The sequence below is a fragment of the Diceros bicornis genome, chromosome 3, assembly GCF_020826845.1.
Source record: "Diceros bicornis minor isolate mBicDic1 chromosome 3, mDicBic1.mat.cur, whole genome shotgun sequence".
NCBI lineage: Eukaryota > Metazoa > Chordata > Mammalia > Perissodactyla > Rhinocerotidae > Diceros > Diceros bicornis.
The window spans coordinates 91,351,442-91,371,219 of NC_080742.1; the positions used below are offsets into that span (position 1 = coordinate 91,351,442).

Here is a 19,778-nt window from a genome sequence, read left to right on the forward strand (position 1 = left end):
TGTGAATCTGGTGGGTGGCATTTTTGCCTTGTGCTACAATAAATTTCACATTAAAAAAGAATATTATAGATCTAAACATTTAGCCTGAAACCATATAGATTTTAGAAAATAAAACAGATGAATATCTTCATGACTTTGGATAGGCAAAGATTCTTAGATGATCCAAAAAGCACAGGACATAATATTTGAAAAATTGATAAATATTGTGCCTTTTTAAAATTACTCATTCTGCTCATGTAAGTCAATATTAAGAAACAATAAATGCAATCACAGACCAAGTGTTTTGTTTTTTGTTTTAAATGTGATGGTCAGTCAGATGCAGCCGCAAGAGGAGACAGAGATGAGGCTCAGGAAAAAACAGATTCTACTCACGGGTCCTGGGGACAGGAGGTAGGGCACACCATGCAGGGCCACATGGGCAAGTCACAGGTTGGTCAGGGGCAGAAGACAGGAGTGAGGGGAGGTTTAGACCACTGCCTGTGTAGGCATTTCTGCAGGAAACACCCAATAGAGGGTGTGTAAGAACAAGTTGGAATTCTTATAACAGATAAATCTTTATCATGTAAAGAAAGGGAATCGTGTAGACTGATAGTGAGGGAGAATTCTGAAGCTGAGAATGACTCTGATATTTGGAACCCAAGTCATCTTACTTTCAACAATCTCATTTTAAATCTATCTGGCCTCTCCTCTCCCTTGAAGTATAAGGTCCTGTGTAATAGTATAAGTTACTGTTTCTTCTTCCTTTCTTGGTTCTCCTCAGTCCATATGAAAATCAACATGCCCATTTCTGACCTTCATGCCAACCGCGCATGCATATTCTCTCAGTACCTACCCATTCTCTGGTATTAAAATGTTCCCCTGAAAAACTGCTCTGCAATTTGATTTGAAATATGTTTTTGCTATTTTCTCTCTAGAGGACTTGGACATTTCTGGCTTCCATTACTTACTGAAAATAGCATTTAAAAAATACGTAATAAAGTAATTTGAAAAAAAAACAGTTTGCAATGTAAACTTCAAGCTCACAAAATGATGAATTGCTGATATAAAGGCAAAATAAAAAGAATATAAACAGAATTTTTTCAAATAATGAAATAAAATATGATTTTTGCTTGTCAATGGGATTTTCAAACCTGACAAATTACATAATATCTTTAAATCTCATATCAAATCCTTAAAATATACTGCTTCCAATTTGAGAATAAAGTAAAAAAACAACCTTTTCTGTCACCAAATTGTAGTTACTGAAGGTTAAAACACCAATGGGGTTTTTCAGCGCACTTGTTCAGAGAGGAAGGTGAGTGAAGCACCACCAGCGTGCCGGTGGGGAGGGTCTGGAGACTGCGGGCCCTATTGAGAGCATCTTCAAGGTGCAACAAAGCATGAGTTTTGCAGACACATGAAGGTCGTCATGATAAATGTTTCCAAAAATTTGTCATAGAAGATGGTAGTGAAACAACTACTAGGACCACAATAGCATGTACGAGAGGTACCAAAATTTACATTATACAGGTAGTTGCAGATGAATGTTTCGGTCCTTAGCCATGGTATTTAAAAATCCTTCCCTATCTCAAGTGTGGCATGTAATAGTTTGGGAAGGAGAAATGAAGAATTGGGCAAAAAGACAGATGAATATAAGCAAAAGCTGAAAATTAATATTTTATTTGTCATTGATAACCTTATCTCACAACAAAATTATGTAAAAAAATACATTAAGGAGGAATTCTACTTCCTCTATGAAAGTGTGACAAGCACTTGTGGACATGCTCCCCAGTGAAACTGGTCAAAATATTTTTAAACAACCAGTTAAAGTCTCTGGAAATGGCCTAAGGGCATACAGCAAATGAAGAAACATTTATTCAAGAAAGTCTACTAAAACTCAGTAAGAAGAGTAAGAGTCTGTAATATCTGAACCAAAATTGGCTGCCTCCCTTCCCCTAGTTAACTCACGAAGAAGTAAATTCCACTCCAGACACATGCAGCCAAGACCACAGGGCTCCCCTCTCTACCTTACTCCCTGTCAGAGGGTTCTCCCAGTAGGAGCAAGGCACCAGCATTTCTCATCCTCCTGAAAATTCTAACATTTCTTCCCTGCCTCAAATCTAACTGCTATTGAGGCTAAGTTCTGGATGAGTGAGGCAGGAAGTGGGGGATCCCTTCTTCTGCCCAGTTCCCACTCACGGGACAGAGACTCTTCCTTGGGCACAATACCCCGAAAATACTGGGGCCCTTGCTACACCTCTAATCTGGTGGTGTCACACCACAAGACGCAAGTCAAAAAGACCTGAGGTTACTACCCCCTCCCAGTCCTCAGTGAGACCCCAATCATGTCATTGTCCCCACACCTAGTTACAAAATCATGACTCAGACATTTTGCCTGAAGGTAAAAGCAGGGCAGCCATCAAGTAGTTAGCGATCTCTCCCAAAGAAGCTGACTTCATTGGCAAGAGTGTGGAGAAATTCAATCCTAAGAGTGCTCTCGAAACAGTGGAAGTGGTGTTGAAAGGCAGGTGAGAAGAGATTGTTAGACTCATTGGAGACATAGACTAATCTGTAGGCTGGCTAGTTTTCAGGAGAGAACCAGAGAAAGAAATAGCTGAGAAGGGTCCTCCAGGGGTGAGAAAGAATCTCGAACACTGACCTGTGATGGAGCCCTTCAATGGAGCCCAAATTGGATTGGATTTTTGTTTGGAGCAATTTATGCCCTAGAGCATTGTTGAAAACAAGAGACCAATCAGCCCACAATTAGTGGAGTTTGACAGCTGAGTGTGGTCAGGGAAATAGACAGGCAAGAGAGCCTTGTCAAAAGCACTCTCATCTCAGGGTGACTGTAGGTATGACAAAAGTGTCACCCCCTGAGAAGCAACGTCCTCTGTTTTTAACACCTAACACTGATGGTTACTCATGGATGGGAGAATAGATTTCACTAAAATAATCCAGCCAATCAATAAACAAGTAACCAAGCAAATAACAATAAAAAGACCCAGAGCAGGTGTCAGAGAGGTACCAATATGCAGAGTTTTATGTAAAATGTCCAGTTTACAACATTAGAATTATGAGACATGTAAAGAAACAGGAAAGTAGGACCCCCACTGTAGCAAACAGCAGGCAATAGAAACTGCCCATGACAGTGACCAGATGTTGGATTTAATAGACAAAGATCTCAAAATAGCCATTATAAATATGTTCAATGAACTAAAGGAAACTATGATTAATGGAGTGTTACTGAGCAAGGGCTCACCGCCTGATGCTCACAGAAGCCGATACTGTGGTACACGGGTCTTTAGGAGAAGAGGCAGTTTATTGTGCAATCAATTGGCAAAGAGAAGAAGGACAGGCTCTCAACTCTGTCTCAACTGCCCAAGGTATAGACTAAGGTTTAAGGGATCTGGGAGGGCCGCTGGTACGTGGAAGTGCTAGCAGGATGAGTTTCGATTGGCAAATCAGAATTTTCTCTTCTGCGCATGCTCCTGGCTGGCTCCCCGCTCCTAAAAACGGCTTTAACATCCTATTGTTAAGACGAGTTCAGTTACGGGAGGTTATCAAGAAAAACACAGTAAACAAAGGTAATGTTATTGTGCACATTTAAGTCATTGCCTTCACTAATGATAAGAGTTTCTAGAGATTTAGAGTCATCCTCCCCTTCCTGGCACAGGGAGGGAGGCACTCTTAGAAATGGAGATTTCACTTATAAATATAAATTTCCCTTAAAAATGGGTAAATTGCACCAGGCTTTCAGAGTTTTTCCTATGTCTGCTGTTTTTTTAACAATAATCAGCTCAAAATAGCCCTTATGCCAAAGAGGCATATTTTGGGGTGGCAAATTCTGTGCCTGGTCCTGTGATTACACGAGAAACGGGCTGTACCATTTAGACCACCACATTACATTTCTTTAAACCAAAGAATGCACTTTACAGCCTATATTGTCCAACAATGGGCAAAGACATATCACATCAAATAGACATGTTGCATATCCTTCTCTGAGTAGTGGTTTGACAGAGAATTGGAATGGGCAGTTGAAATATTTGTTATCTAAAATGGGAGGAGATAAATTTGTGGGGAATCAGAATTTCCCACCCCAAAATGTGTCTTTTTGGCTTGATTATTTTTAAGAACAAAAGACTCTGAAAGATCAAACTTTGACCTGACCCTAACTACCTAAAATATTTTAATATAGAAAGCCTGTTCCAGGAAGTAGCTAATACCATAAGATAACTATAGGATAATATAAACAACGTATAGCAGACTGGGAGGATCCTTGCTAAGCCTATTTTTATCAAAGGTCTCCCTCTCTCTCTCTGTCTCTGTCTCTCTCACTCTCTCATCACATTGTCTCTAGATGGCCCAGAAAACATTTGTTTGTCAAACATTTGCTTTTCCATCTCCACGCAAATTTCCTTCCTCCCCTTTGAAGTCTCAATCTACTACCCCCAACATCCTCCTTTGTCTTTCGCTGAAGGTGTTATTTAAGGTGGTGGCTTCAGCCATTTTGGTGGCTTATTCAGATTTCCTGGGTTTCTCCCATGTATACATGTTATTAAATATTGTTTGATTTTCACCTGTTATTCTGTCTGTTAGCAATGTAATTCTTAGACCAGCCAGAAGGCCCTAGAAGTTGGTAGAATAGTTCCTCCTCCCCTACAAAGGCAGAAAGGATTGGGTTACATGCCCTTGTGAGTGTGTACACATCATGAGGTGGGCCATGGGCAAGTCCTCACTCAACAGATTCCTCAACTTTTCTGGGTGATATGAGAATCCTGGCATGATATATAATTCTTCCTGACATGATCTCACTTTCTGTTTTCATACCTTATGCAATTACCCCAGGACCAGGGCTGCAAAGGTGATGCCAGAAGCAAGGAAGATCCCTAAGCAAGAAACTGTAGCTATACTTCTAAATATTTATACCAGAATAATTAAAGGGTGCTGGGATGCAGGTGTTTTCACCCCATCTGGCAAAACTGGGTTGACAGTGAATGCAGCTGTATTGCCTAGTGGTTGAGGGAGTCTACTAGTTCAGTACCTATGTAGCCATCACCTATATGAATGGAATGGACTGAGGAACACTTGCTAAACTGGTATTGCTGTTAGCAATCTGTAACAGCAGAGTGACTGAATCTAATGTCTCTTCCGAAGGTGGAAAACTGGGTTAAAATCAATAATAAGAGGAGAAAAGGAGAAATATTAGTTGAGAGTAAATAGATGAATAAATGGGTTACACAATAAGGGAAATCTAATATTACATTGGTGCCTCAAGACAGGCTCATAGTTAAGAGGGTGATATTGTCTCTTAACACATTTATGCCAGATGCACAAAATAGTGAAGTCATGTGTTTGCCAAAACCAACCTCACTTTTGGAACTTGACAAGGTCAAATGGAAGCATGCAATCCTGAGGGGCATTGCACTGGGAAACATTATGGTCACATGATATGATGATAAAATGCACCAAATGTAGCAGTAACCTTTGACTCTTATTTGTCAAGTTGCTTCTACTACAAATGATCTCATTTGGGATGAAATTCCCAGGAACCACTCTCCACATGGCCATTGACCATGTGTTGTACAATTCTCAGCTGACTGATCACTATGTAACTATAACTTGGTGAACAAATGCTTAGAAAGGTCCTGGTTATAAAGCACAAAATATATCAGCTACATTCCTGGCATGCCGTAGTGTGCCAGGTACACAGGTACATATCACCTTTGTTTTTATGAGTGGAAATCTATTTAACAGAAGAGAAGACAATGGGTTTCTGATGGGAATAAAGCATAGACTTCACATAGGGTAGAATTCCCTGGGAAATGGCCCCACCATGACAGGAGGAAGGTTCTAGGAGGACTTACGGCATTTTCAGACTAAATTACATCTAGGTAGGACTACCACTCATCTAACCCCAGTATGGGGGATCCAATATTTTGGGGTAACAAAACATATCAAAACTGTACTCATCCTATTAGTACACAATGACAACAAGAAGCATAATCTGTTATCCCACAAAACAAAACACGGCTTTAGGAGAGACAGGTGGCTATCTAGGCATCATTGGACAAGCTGAATTCACTTTTAATAAGGAATTACAGTCAATCGGCAAAGATTTGTTAACTATAAAGAGCAGATTAAAGGAAATTCTCTTCCAGGAGGAAGGCAAAGGATGGGAATCAGCCTGGAAATATGTTGAGACTTCAGTAAAAAGGGTCTGACAGACTCAACAAATAATGCTGGATACTGCTGGCGCTTAGACCTGACCCAAAGACCTCTTGACTGTTTTGATATAGGTGGAGGCTAAAATACTCACAGGGCAATGGCCCTCCATTCTATCTGCTGAGGCCAAGGGTGCACTTGTGGGGATCTTACAGACCTTGGAACTTACTGAAGTTCTCTAGGGGCACTTGTAATTTTCATTGATGCACTATGACTCTCCCCAAGGATAGATCAGAGGAAGACACAACCTGTAGTACATTTAGAGGAAAAGAAAGTATCCAGAATAAGACCCTGTCCTCACCATGGGGGATGGGAGACAGAAGTGGGCACCACTACATAACAACACATAACAGAAACTAGTTTCAGTACAAGCCTTTAAACTGAGGTAGGATAACTTGCTTTGTCACCAGCTGACTTGGAACCCAGAAATAAGTGAATAATGGTTAATTGTAATGACAATAATAATCTGATGTACGGGCAAAGGCCAAGTCTTTTGGAAAGGCTTAGCAAATACCTCTATAATTCTTACTGACTGGTTCTGTACTAAACTGAATTGTACTATGACTATTCTGTGGTAGGGTATTACATTGGCATTGTTGTTAAGATTCAACTACCTTGTGTAAATAAGTCATATGATCACACTGATACTGACGATCAAATGAATTGGAAGATCGAGTTAAAGCCTCCTCAGAATGAAACACCGGTGGAGAATGGCTGGTCTGAGAACTTGATTTAGCTAATCATTAGCTCATTTCTATGCTAAACAGTTCTGCACAAGATTATTATAAGGTACAAATAACATAGCTCAAAGGAGAACAAGTAATCAAATTAGTACAAAAATGTGAAAATGTACATCATCGCTTCATAGGCTATAGCTGTTTCTTCGAGTCTGTCCCTACCCTACACTGACTCCTCCAAATGTTAGGCGTATTCATGCTATTACCGTATCTATTACATTAAATAAACAACTTCGTATCTGTTATATAAATGCTCTTTGAGATGTAGATGCTCAGAAAAATAAGATCAAATTTCTCTACAAGAGCTGAGGCCGAAGGCCAGCTGGGTAAATTGTTAAAGACAGGGTTTCTCAGTTAATTTAATATTTATATGAAATTAAAAGAACCTTTAAAATATCCTAATCCTATCTAAAAGCCAGCTGGGTGGGTTGTGCAAGAAAATGTTTCTCAGTTAATTTCATGTTTATAAGAAATTAAAAGAACCTTTAAAATATCCTAATCTTATCAGAGTAAGACACAGAAATGGAAATTTTTCCCTTCTGAGTTAGGATTCAAAGTTATTTTGGTTATTTTAGGTAAGAGTTCTGGAGGCATAGATAGCTGATAACAAAGATAGGCTTGACAGGATGGCATCTTTCTGAGGAAAAATATAATCTAAAAAATGAAGACAGTGCTCTGCAGTTAAGAAAAAAGACTTTGTACGATTGGCAGAATTCTAAAAATGGCCTCCTAAGATACCTGTCCCCTCATTATTTAATCAAGCACTAATCTGGGTACTGCTGTTAAGGGATTTGGCAAATCAAATGATCTTAAAATGTGGAGTTTATCTTGGGGGGCTTAACTCCATCAGTGAGTCTTCTAAAAGCAGGGATTTTTCTCTATCCAGTCTCAGAGGAGAAAATCAGGGAGCTTTAGAGTGTGAAAGACTCAACACAGCTGCTGATTTGAAGATGGAGGGGGCTGCATGCAAGGACCTCAGAGGAAGATGTGGAAAAGCCAAGACCTAGATTTCAGCCTGTGAGACCTGTGCAGCAGGGAAGCCAGCTGGCCTGTACCAGGACTTCTGACTAGAGGGAATAGATGTGTGCTGTTTTAAGTTGATGGGTTTGTGTTAATTTGTTGCAGCAGCAATAGAAAACCAAAACACTTTTGGTATCAGATAAAATTCATGTTTCCAGTTCTGCCCTTGTCAGACTGATTATCATTTATGCAGTGGTACTCTACCTTTTTGGTCTCAAGACGCCTTTGATCTCTTAAAAATTACTGAGGACACAAACACATTTTACTTACGTGGATGTATTTGTTGACATGTATGTATGATATTAGAAGTTAAAATTTAGAATCTATTAACTATACCTTTAATTCATTTATGTATATTTTCATTATACATTAATATAAATAATATATTTTTTTGAAAAATAACTATATTTTACAAACCAAAAATATAGTGAAAAGAATGTCTATGTTTTGAGTATTGGAAAAATTATTAAATATTTGGCTTAAGCAAGGACAGCTGGATCTTATATCTTCTGCATTCTATGTGTTGCAATATCACGTGTCGTGTTGCCTTTGGAAAATTCCACTGTGCACCCACGAAAGAGGGAGGGTGAAAAAGGCAAAAATATCAAAAAATTATTGTTAAAATAGTTTTGATCCCATGGACCCTTTGAAAGGTTCTCAGATATTCCCAGTGGTCTCTGGACCACACTTGAAGAGTTGATAACTTAGTCTATTTAAACTTCAGTATCCACATCTGTAAAATGGAGATAATGACCAGATTAAACTATGTAGTCATTAGAAAGCATTTGGCACATTTTCTGAAACATAAGAAGGGCTCAATAATTGTTCCTTATAGATGTTACCATCCTTCTTCATTTGTATCTCTCAACCCTACTGCAGATGGAGATACACCTTGGCTGGGGGATCTATTTCCTCTCAGTATTGCTATAAGAGGCTCCATGGGAGCCCACCTCTCAACCATCTAAAAGTCCCAGCCTCTCACATACCTTCATGGGGGCTGTAGAGAAGCATGAATTCATAAAACTGTAATAATTTTAAGAGCTGGGTACTGTAATTTGTGATATCTGACTCTGGTTTATACCACTGAGATATTTGAAAGTTTGTGTAGAAATAGTGTGATGCCAATATCTGCCCTGCCCATTCGTGAGAATTTTTCCTCCAATAACAGTCAGACACAATCTTGGCTCTCCTCCTGAGAGAAAATGCAGACATCTTTGTCCCCCGTAGGGAGAAGATAATTAGGTAGGATATCTTATGATCCTTCTGGGAATTGGAATTCTCAATAGAAACTCAAGAATGTTTTTAATTCATCTGAAACTAAAATAAAACCTCTGCTCCTGGGGTTCTTTGAAGAACATTCAACAAGTCTGGTGAATCCTTCTGTATCTGGGATTTAATCCTCTGAAAGCTGCTAAGGTAGAAGGATACTACACTTATTTTAGAGGTACATTTCTTACCTCAGTGGGGTTTATTCTAGATAAAAGTAGATTCTTGTGGGAAAATACAGTGCTCATATGTCCTCATACAGAAGAGATTAATTTATTCCGGAGATGGTTATCAGTACGGGTAGATGACATAGGACAGGACAGCAGTGGAAACCACCACGACTATGTGAACAAGAATGGCGTTCTTGGGTGATCTTCTCTCCTGACTCATATTATGCATTGAAGGTAGATATGATAGGCATCTAGATGTCTCCCTCCCCCACCTTAGGGAACAACTGCCTACTGTGCTATGGGCAGAAGGTCCCTGAACTCTGTCAGCATCTCTCACCATCACCTCCTAGTGTAACTTGGTGTGGTGGTCAGAGCTAGCACAACCGCCTCAATGAGAAGAGGCTCAGAAAATGAGAGGCTATATATCTAGGCATCATCTCTGAATAAGGCTCTGAAATAGCCAAGTTAATGAAAGGAATTCATATATTACCTAGCCTAAATGAAGATATTGATTTGCAGGGAGAATTTTCTCAATGGAAAAGAAAGTTCTAGTAACAGTTACAGTAAATCTTTTCTTTGCTGACACAGTGTAAGACATTAAGTTTTCCACAAAGTTATTTCCTTTTGGAACCACCCCAGTTTATCACCCTATTGTGATGACTATCAGACTTGAAATCACAGTATTTTGTATAAACATCTTTCCTATCACAAAATAGGATAGAATGAGTGCTAACACTCCTGACAAGAGCTGTAAAAAGAGAACAAAGCTCCATAGATGAAGAAACATTCTGGGTTACAGGACTTCCCAGGAAGAGAATTGCTCATACCGACCATGCAAACCTTTCGTTACCTGAGCTGCTATCGTTTTATTTACTCTATTGGGAAGGGGGAAGTTCTGGGCATCTCTACTGTGATATCGTCTTCTCTGTTCCAGTACTGTTTCTGCTTAAGAGATTTAATATATCCTCAATTTTATTTTTTATGTTGCTTATTTTTAACAGCAAAATGGTAATAATGGTAATAGAGATAAAAATAAAAAGATTTATTTATTCAGAAAAAAAATAACTAACCTAAACGTTAGTAAACAAATATAACTCCTGGGTAGTAATAGATAGAGATACCTCCAATAATATCCTTTATGTTCAGAGATTAAATGTTCAGGCAATGCTTATTGTGTCCAACTGCATTTCAGTAGAATTTTGCAATACTGATGTTACTATCTCTCACTTTATGTAACACAGGACTACTTTTTAATGTAGCAAAAATCAATTCTCAAACTAAATGGACATTTACATAGAATCCTCCCAAATGCAATCATATTTAAGGAGGTGAAATTATCTATGATTTTATCTCTGTTTCATTTTACAGTGATCAAATTCTAACTGTGAACTTTTCTAATAAAGTAGAAACCTTGAGGTGGTCAATAGAAACTGGCAAATAGAAGATGCTTTAATACATACATTTTTTAAACTAAAAATGATTATCATCCATTTAAGAAACATTTCGTAAGTGCCTGTTTCCTCTAGAAGTATACTGCTTATTATGAGATATAAAGAAGTACTATTACCCATCCACGAGACTTGCTATTTGGTAAAAAGTAATCTCAGTTCAAATAAATGACATTTGGTATAAACCCATTTTTATCTTTGGTTGTATCTTTAAGGTTATCCAGATCTTCATAGTGAGGCTATAACTCTTTTAAATGTTATTATTGACCAAGCCTATACATTTAATTTGTGCCTGAAGAGCCCCCTCATATGAATCTACTCTAATTCCCAAGAGTAGAAAGGTCCCTCTTTATAGGCTGTCTGACAACGAGCCTTTTGACGGGGCCTAGAGAAGGTCTAGTAGGCTGCCACTTTTCTCTTTATAGGAACTGGTTGTAAACTGCAATAAAATGATTCAAATGAGGAGGGCAGTGACTCCACTCCAACGCTCCCTCAGGATGATACAATGAGGGCAGTAATGATCACCATCTGTAACCACACTAGTATTTGAAAGACCCATGTGCACTTTCTAACTCAGTATATACCAGCCTGAGAATTGGCATTTACCTAAGCCTGATAGCCTCTAGAGGGATATCCAATAATTCTTGGCATTTTTTAAATTATCCTAGACTCATAAGCATTAAAAAAAATGTGTGGGGGCAGGTCCGGTGGCATAGTGGTTAAGTTTGGCATGCTCCACTTCAGCTGCCTGGGTTTGCTGGTTTGGATCCTGGTTGCAGACCTACACCACTCATCAAGCCATGCTGTGGCAGTGTCCCACGTACAACAAGGGGAAGATTGGCATGGATGTTAGCTCAGGGCCAGTCTCTCTCAATCAAAAAAAAACAAAACATATGTTTAAAATTTAATCACTGAAGCATTATGTTGTACAAACCTAATGAGGCGATAATATAGTAAATAAATTGAAATATTTATATTCACAGAAATAGTGTGCTGCAGAGAAATACTGACATGGAAAAATATTCCTGACATATTTCTAAATGAAAGAAATAGGGGAACTAGCAACACTGATGTATTCTTTTTAATTCATGATACATACAAAGTAGATGTACAGTAAAAAGGTACAACTGTATATACAAATCATTAACAATGATCATTTCTGATGGTATGTTTCAAGGTATTACCTCTTTGTCTTTTAAACATAGTTGCATAATGTTTTTCTAAGAAGATTTTGAAACTTGATGCCAAAAGCTCATAGAAGGTAGGTATCACCTTATTCACACAATGAACCACGCTCTTAAAATTTTAGTCTCTAAATTTAAAATGTTCAAGAGTCTGTAATTTTCTAAATAGTAATAAAAGCAAGAAATAATATAAATTTCATAATAAGATGCTAGTTACAAAGTATACTTTGCCTAAATAACTGAATAATATCAAGACCATTTTCTTCAATGCTAATGTTAATTTAGTGAAATAGATTTGACTCCATAAAGGAAGTCAGTTAACGTATATTAGATTTTCAGAACAATTATAAGAATCTGTGATTCCCCTAGAACAATTTGTATACCTTCCCAAATGATATGCTCATTGTTTTCAATGAAGATATTAGAAATTTGGTAAAATTCGTGATAAAAATAAACCATTAAACCTAGATATTAGTTTATATGATTCTTCACTATGATTCTTTCTAAAAGTAATCAGACCTTTTTGGAGAAATGGCTATGTCCATGGCTAAAGTGCTGAATGTACAATAAGAGCTTTAAACGTTTTATCATATCAAAAGTAAGGAAGTGCTCAAAAGTAATGGGAACATGTTAATAGAACAGAAGAGGAAGCTTGGATGGCTCATATATACAACAATTAAGCAATAATGATAAATAATTGTAATCGCTTGATAAAAAAATGCATACATCCGTATTGATAGATACGTGAGAGAGAGAAAGATGATAGATACAGATGTAGAGAGATAGATAGATGATTGATAGATAGAGCCTTTCCTTTTACTGAAATTGACAATCAATAAATATAAAAGCAACGAAGGAGTTAGAACACTATCTTTTGCAATAATTAAGTCAGGCAAGACAATCAATGAATGCTAAAATTAGTGGCAGAAAGCTTTATGAGGTACAAAAAATTTATATATTAATTTTAATGGATGCTCTAGAAATTACATTAGGGAAAAAATAATGATTATGTATTATGAGTATTAATGGAGATACTTGGGAGGCACCATCTTTACCAAGTGATCAAATTTAGCATCACCAACAATGTGAAAATTAACATCATGCACCTACTCATGAATACACTAAGGAGGATACTGGTTTTTCCTGAAAAAAGTGAATAATCTGAATCAAAACTGAGAAACTTCATAGAATCCCAATTTGAGGAACATTCCACTAAAGAATGACTCTATACTCTTCAAAAATATCAGTGTCACAAAAAGCAGAGAAAGTTGGAGTAACTATTCCAGATTAAAGGAGGTTAAACATAGATGATATTAAATATAATATGTAATCTTCCATTGGTTCCTTGATGGGGGCAAGGGGAGATTAGAGAGATAATACAGTAAATTAAAGAATCATGTCAGTATCAAATTGCATGATTTTGATAATTATATTGTGGTTAAGTTAGTGAAAGTCTTTGTTCTTGGTGAAAAAATGAGGAATTTAGGGGTAAAAGGACATCACATCTACACGTTAATCTCAAATGGTTCAAAAAAAGTAATACATATATATAGATAAAACGAGAATGATAAGGCAAATATGAAAGAATATTAAAATTTATTGAATCTGAGTGAACGCTTATGGGATTTCTTTGCATAATTCTTGACCCTTTTCTGTAAGATTAAATTTTATTTCATATTAAGAGTTAAAAACAGAAAAGCAACCATTTGGGAGAGGAGAGGGAGCTGTCAAGTAGAGACAAGGAGACAACCTTTCTCTGAGCTCATTTTGAGATGAACAACTCCAGTTTTCATTGATTTGCCAGCTGTGATCTTTTAGCACATTTCGGTCCTTGACAACTGTCATTAAGGAATGGGAAGCAACCAGTCATGGGTCACAGAATTCATCCTGGTGGGATTCCAGCTCAGTGCAGAGATGGAAGTGTTGCTCCTCTGGATCTTCTCCCTGTTCTACACCTTCAGTCTGTTGGCAAATGGCATGATCTTGGCACTCATCTGTCTGGACCCGAGTCTACACACACCCATGTACTTCTTCCTCTCACACCTGGCCATCATTGACATGTCCTATGCTTCCAGTAATGTGCCCAAAATGTTGGCAAACTTAGTGAACCAGAATAGAACCATATCCTTTGTTCCTTGCGTTGTGCAGACATTTTTGTACTGGGGATTTGCTGCTACAGAGTGCCTGATTTTGGTGGTGATGTCCTATGATAGGTTTGTGGCGATCTGCCACCCCCTCCACTACACTGTCATCATGAACTGGAGAGTGTGCACAGTCCTGGCTGTCACTTCTTGGTCATGTGGATTTATTCTGGCTCTGGTACATGCAATTCTCCTCCTCAGATTGCCCTTCTGTGGGCCCCGGGAAGTGAACCACCTCTTCTGTGAAATTCTGTCTGTCCTCAAGCTGGCCTGTGGTGACACTTGGATCAACCAAGTGGTTATCCTTGCTGCCTCTGTGTTTGTGTTACTCGGGCCCCTCTGCTTAATGCTCATCTCCTACATGCGCATCCTCTGGGCCATCCTAAAGATCCAGTCAAAGGAGGGCCGCAGAAAGGCCTTCTCCACCTGCTTCTCCCACCTCTGTGTGGTTGGGCTCTTCTTTGGCATTGCCATGGTGGTTTATATGGTCCCAGACTCCCATCAACAAGAAGAGCAGGAGAAAATACTGTCCCTATTTCATAGCCTTTTTAACCCAATGCTGAACCCTCTCATCTACAGCCTGAAGAATGCTCAGGTGAAGGGCGCCTTGTATAGAGCACTGCAGAAGAAGAGGTCCATGTGAAGGGTAGGGAGAATCTTGTTTGATTGGGGATTTCCTTTTAAAATATGTGATTTTCTGAAACAAAACCTCAGAACTATTTCCCAAATAGAAGTTTGAGAGAAAAATGGTTATTGTCCAAATTCTAGCTCTGAAAATAGGGCAAAGTTTCACCGAAAAGCATATATCCTAACCTTTAGAGATCATGTTAGGAAATGAGCGCAATTATCAGAATATTTAGTCTTTCTTTTAAGAAACATGGAATTCTCTTTATTTTTTAAGCCAAGAATATTAATATATAAAGAAAATATTAAATATAAGATATTTATGTCATTACGTTTCTCTGGCTTCTGTATTTAGAAGAGTGACTTATCACCTTGTGGTAGCTGGAAACAGTACAGTAAAATTAATACCATAAGAGAGAACTTCCAAAGTAGACTTGAAATTTTAATGCACAAAATATTGCAGAGTTATATGTCTCTACATCACCAATGTGAGGCCAATGTAATAAGTGTTTAAAGAAACTCTAAACTCCTCGAAGGAATAATTTAGGAGTAAAGGGAAATAAGTTAGGGAAAGCTTTAGTCCAACGAGAAACTATGTTAAAAATCCCGAAATATATTAATGGTTTAGGATTCGTTCAAAAGGAAATTCATTACTACATGTTTAAATGGTTCTACAGATAAGGATTTTGATCATTGCTCAAACATTACATTTATTTTTGGGTTATTATTATTTCTAATAAGGCAAGATTTAATCCTGTTAAAGTTCTTGAAATTTTTCCCACCAATATTTTTGTAATGTTTGAACCATCTTATCTGAAGATGGTTTGTGGTAGCACCAAACAGCACGAGACAACTAGGATATAGGCAACATCATTTCTCTTTCATGTGGCAAAAGTTTCTCTGGATTTATGAAACCACATTGAACAACAGTCTTCATGATGCTAACGAGGGAAAAATAAGTAAGGGCTGAATGATCACCACAATAGGTCTAGTTAACATGTGTTACCATGCATAGTCATGAAAATTTTTTTCTTGTGATGAGAACTTTTTAAGATCTAATCTCTTAACAAGTTTCAAATGTGCAATACAGTAGTATTATCTATAGTCAGCATACTGTACTTACATCCCCACGACTTATGTATTTTATAACTGTCAGTTTGTACTTTTGACCCTCTTCATCCATAAATTCTTGTTCTTTCTTCACTCCTGTTTTCAAAATCCTGTAAATGATATCTCAAGTTCTACTCTGTCAAATCCAAATTCTAATCTTAGTCATTCAAAATTCATCTTCTGGTAGCACAAGTTTTGTTTCTCATATTCTTTCGCCAGGGTGGTCTTCTCACTTTTTTAATAGCAAGACCATTTGTTTGTTCCTCATCATGACTTCATTCATGTTGTTTTCCATGCTGGAGTGGTATCCACTTCTTTACTGTGACATACTTCCTCCCGCGGCAGCCACCAGCCTCATGAGAACCATTATGATAGTACGACCACCAAAAAAGCACCTCATCCTCCCACTTGTTCTTGGAAATGGAACACAGAATATGCCACCCCTAATTACTGAGCAATCCTTCTGCCTTTGAATGCCCCTAAACCACTCACTTGCCCCCTCACAGCCAACCAAGGACTGCCAAATGTACCCGAAGACCAATTAGAAAGACCCCTCAACTTCCAAAAACAAATACCACCAGGAAAGAATGCTTGCCAATCAGAGACTGTCCAGTGTTTCCTCTTTTTACTGTGTAAAACTTACTCTCCTTGCTAACCCCTTTGAACTGCTGCTGACATAAAAGCAACAGCAGATGGACTCCCTTGCCAAAAGTCTATAAATAAACAGTCTTTTAAAATTGTGTCTCTGACTCAGTTTTGTCTTTGACACTAACCATCTAAATCTCGTCAACTTCTCAGAAGCAGTTTTGGTTCCAATATCTCTATGGTTGTCCAGCACTCAATTTCCTCTTTCATATATTATTTGCGCCTTTCCACTCCCATGTAGACTCACCTCCCTCTCTCACATGGGAAATGTAAAGCAATAGTAAGAAACTAAAAGGAGGGAAGCGATAGTTTCTCTCCCTGTCTTCCCTCTCCATAATCCCCCTCCCCCACTGCCTTCTCTCTCTACTTCTTTTTTTTTTTTTTGTGAGGAAGATCAGCCCTGAGCTAACATCCATGCCAATCCTCCTCTTTTTTTGCTGAGGAAGACCGGCCCTGAGCTAACATCTATTTCCAATCCCCCTCTTTTTTTTCCCTTTTTCTCCCCAAAGCCCCAGTAGATAGTTGTATGTCATAGTTGCACATCCTTCTAGTTGCTGTATGTGGGACGCCGCCTCAGCATGGCCAGACAAGAGGTGCGTTGGTGCGCGCCTGGATCCTAACCTAGCTGCCAGTCGCGGAGCGCGTGCACCTAACTTCTAAGCCACGGGGCTGGCCTCTCTACTTCCTTTTTAAAATAATCTCCATACTCCTAAAACTGAACCTAAGCATAAGTGCAAAATGGCGTGTTAATAAATGTTTTTGAGCGTGTTCATACTCATCCCCCAGGGCAATGAGAGTGAAGCAGACCAGATTACCACGTTATTTTACATATATGATATTTAGTCACAGTATAGAATTTTTAATATCCCTTTGACGTTATTCGGAGAAAATTCAATTCCAAATACTCATGTAAATAAAGCTAAATTTATAAACCTTAAAAAAATAAAAATACTTTTAAAAAATAATGTTGCCGTTCATTCTAGTAATCAATCTTTATCCTCACTGTTTGAATAGTGTTCACAAATGCTTGACCTATAGTAAAGTCTTTGTAAATATTTTTGAATGAATGCATGCGTGAAGAAATGACTGACTGAATGAAGGAAGAAATGCACATAGAATATGTTTTTAAATGAAAAAAAGAACTTAGTTAAGAAAGTATAAGTGTTTTGGAGAAGGAATGAAAATAGAAATTGGGTAGTGATCACGGCCATTATGGTACCACAGGTGTGCAATTCTAATCAACTGTTTTGATGGACATTATAGTTAATGCTCGTCAGCTGCCAAGGAAGCAACTTGATTCTATTGCTTAGCAATAGTCCTGCAAACAATAAAATGTATCTAGTGTCCTGTGAAAAGCAACTTTATTCGTTTAAAGTACTAAGAATCCTGAGAGAGGAGAGAAAATCCAAATAATAAATTATTTTTAAAGTAAAAAATATTATTATAATAATATCTAGAAAATATACTCTAGCTGGATTAATTTCAAAAATAGAAACACTCTTTCTATTTTGCATGTGTTTATCCAGTTTTCCCAACGCCATTTTCTGAAGAGACTATCCTTTCCCCATTGGTTGTTCTTGGCTCCCTTGTCAAATATTACTTGACAGTATATAGAAGGATCTAATTCTCGATTCTCCATTTGTTCCATTGGTCTATGTCTTCATTTTACTGCCAGCACCATACTGTTTTATCACTATAGCTTTGTAGTATAGTTTGCAATCAGGACATGTGATACATCTGGCTTTGTTCTTTTTCCTCAGGATTGTCTGGACTATTCGGAGTCTTTTCTGGTTCCATATAAATTTTAGCATTGTTTTTACTATTTCAGGGAAGAATGCCATTAGTATTTTGATGGGGATTGCATTGAATCTACAGATGGCTTTGGGTAGTATGGACATTTTAACAAATAAACATGGGATGTCTTTCCATTTGTTTACGTCTTCTTCAATTTCTTTCAGCATAGTTTTGTACTTTTCATTGTGCATATCTTCCACTTTGTTAAATTTATTCCTAAATATTTTATTGTTTTTGATGCTATTGTGAATGGAATAGTTTTCTTTCTTTCTTTTTCAGATGTTTCATTAGTGTAGAGAAAAAAAACTGATTTATATATGCTGATTTTGTGTCCTGCAACATTATGGAAATCATTGATTAGTTTCAAAAATTTTTTGGTCGAGTCTTTGGGATTTTCTATGTACAAAATCATATTATCTGCAAATAACAACAATTATACTTCTTCCTTTTCAATTTGGATACCTTTTATTTCTTTGTCTTGCCTAATTGCTCTAGCTAGTACTTCTATTACTACATTGAATAAGAGCTTCCTTGTCTGGTTTCTCGTTTTAGAGGAAAAGCTTTCAATTTTTCTCCATTGAGTAAATGTTAGCTGTGGGTTTGTCATATATGGCCTTTATTATATTGAAGTATGTCCTTCTGTATCCATTTTGTAGAGGATTCTTATCATAAAAGGATGCTGTATTTTGTCAAGTGCTTTTTTCTGCATCTATTGAGATGATTATGTGATTTTATCTTTCATTTCATTAATTTGATATCTTACATTTACTTATTTGCATATGTTGAACCATCCTTGCATCCCAGGGATAAATCCCACTTAGTCCTGATTTATAACTTTTTTAATATGTTCTTGAATTGAGTTTGCTAATATTTTATAGAGGATTTTTACATCTATATTCATCAGCGATATTGGTCTATACTTTTCTTTTCTTGTGGGGTCTTTTTCTGGCTTTGATATCAGGGTAATGCTGGCCTCATAGAATGAGTTTGAAGTGTTCCCTACTCCTCAATTTTTTGGAAGAGTTTGAGAAATGTTGGTCTTCATTCTTCTTTAAATGTTTGGTAGAATTCGCCAGTGAAATTGTCTGGTCCTCGGGTTCCGTGTTTGGGAGGTTTTTGATTACTGACTATCTCTTTACTCATTATTGGTCTGTTCAGATTTTCTATTTCTTTCTGTTTCCATTTTGGTAGGTTGTGTTTCTAGAATTTATTCATTTCTTCTAGGTTATCTGATTTGTTGGCATATAATTGTTCATAATAGTCTCTTATGATTCCATGTATTTCTGTATTATTAGTTGTGATGTCCCCTCTTTCATCGTTAATTTTGTGTTTTTTTTCTTAGTCTAACTAAAGGTTTTCAATTTTTTTTTTTATCATTTAAAGACCTAGCTTTAGGTTCCTGGATCTTTTCTATTGCTTTACGGGTCTCTATTTCATT

General features: G+C 37.4%; 1 protein-coding gene across 1 annotated transcript; it reads left to right on the forward strand.

The window, feature by feature from the left end:
• Positions 1-13,877: 13,877 nt before the first annotated feature.
• LOC131422558 (olfactory receptor 2A2-like) lies at positions 13,878-14,810 on the forward strand. The gene has a single exon (XM_058569887.1). It carries the CDS (start codon positions 13,878-13,880, stop codon positions 14,808-14,810), a length of 933 nt encoding a protein of 310 aa, XP_058425870.1.
• The last annotated feature ends 4,968 nt before the right edge of the window (positions 14,811-19,778 follow it).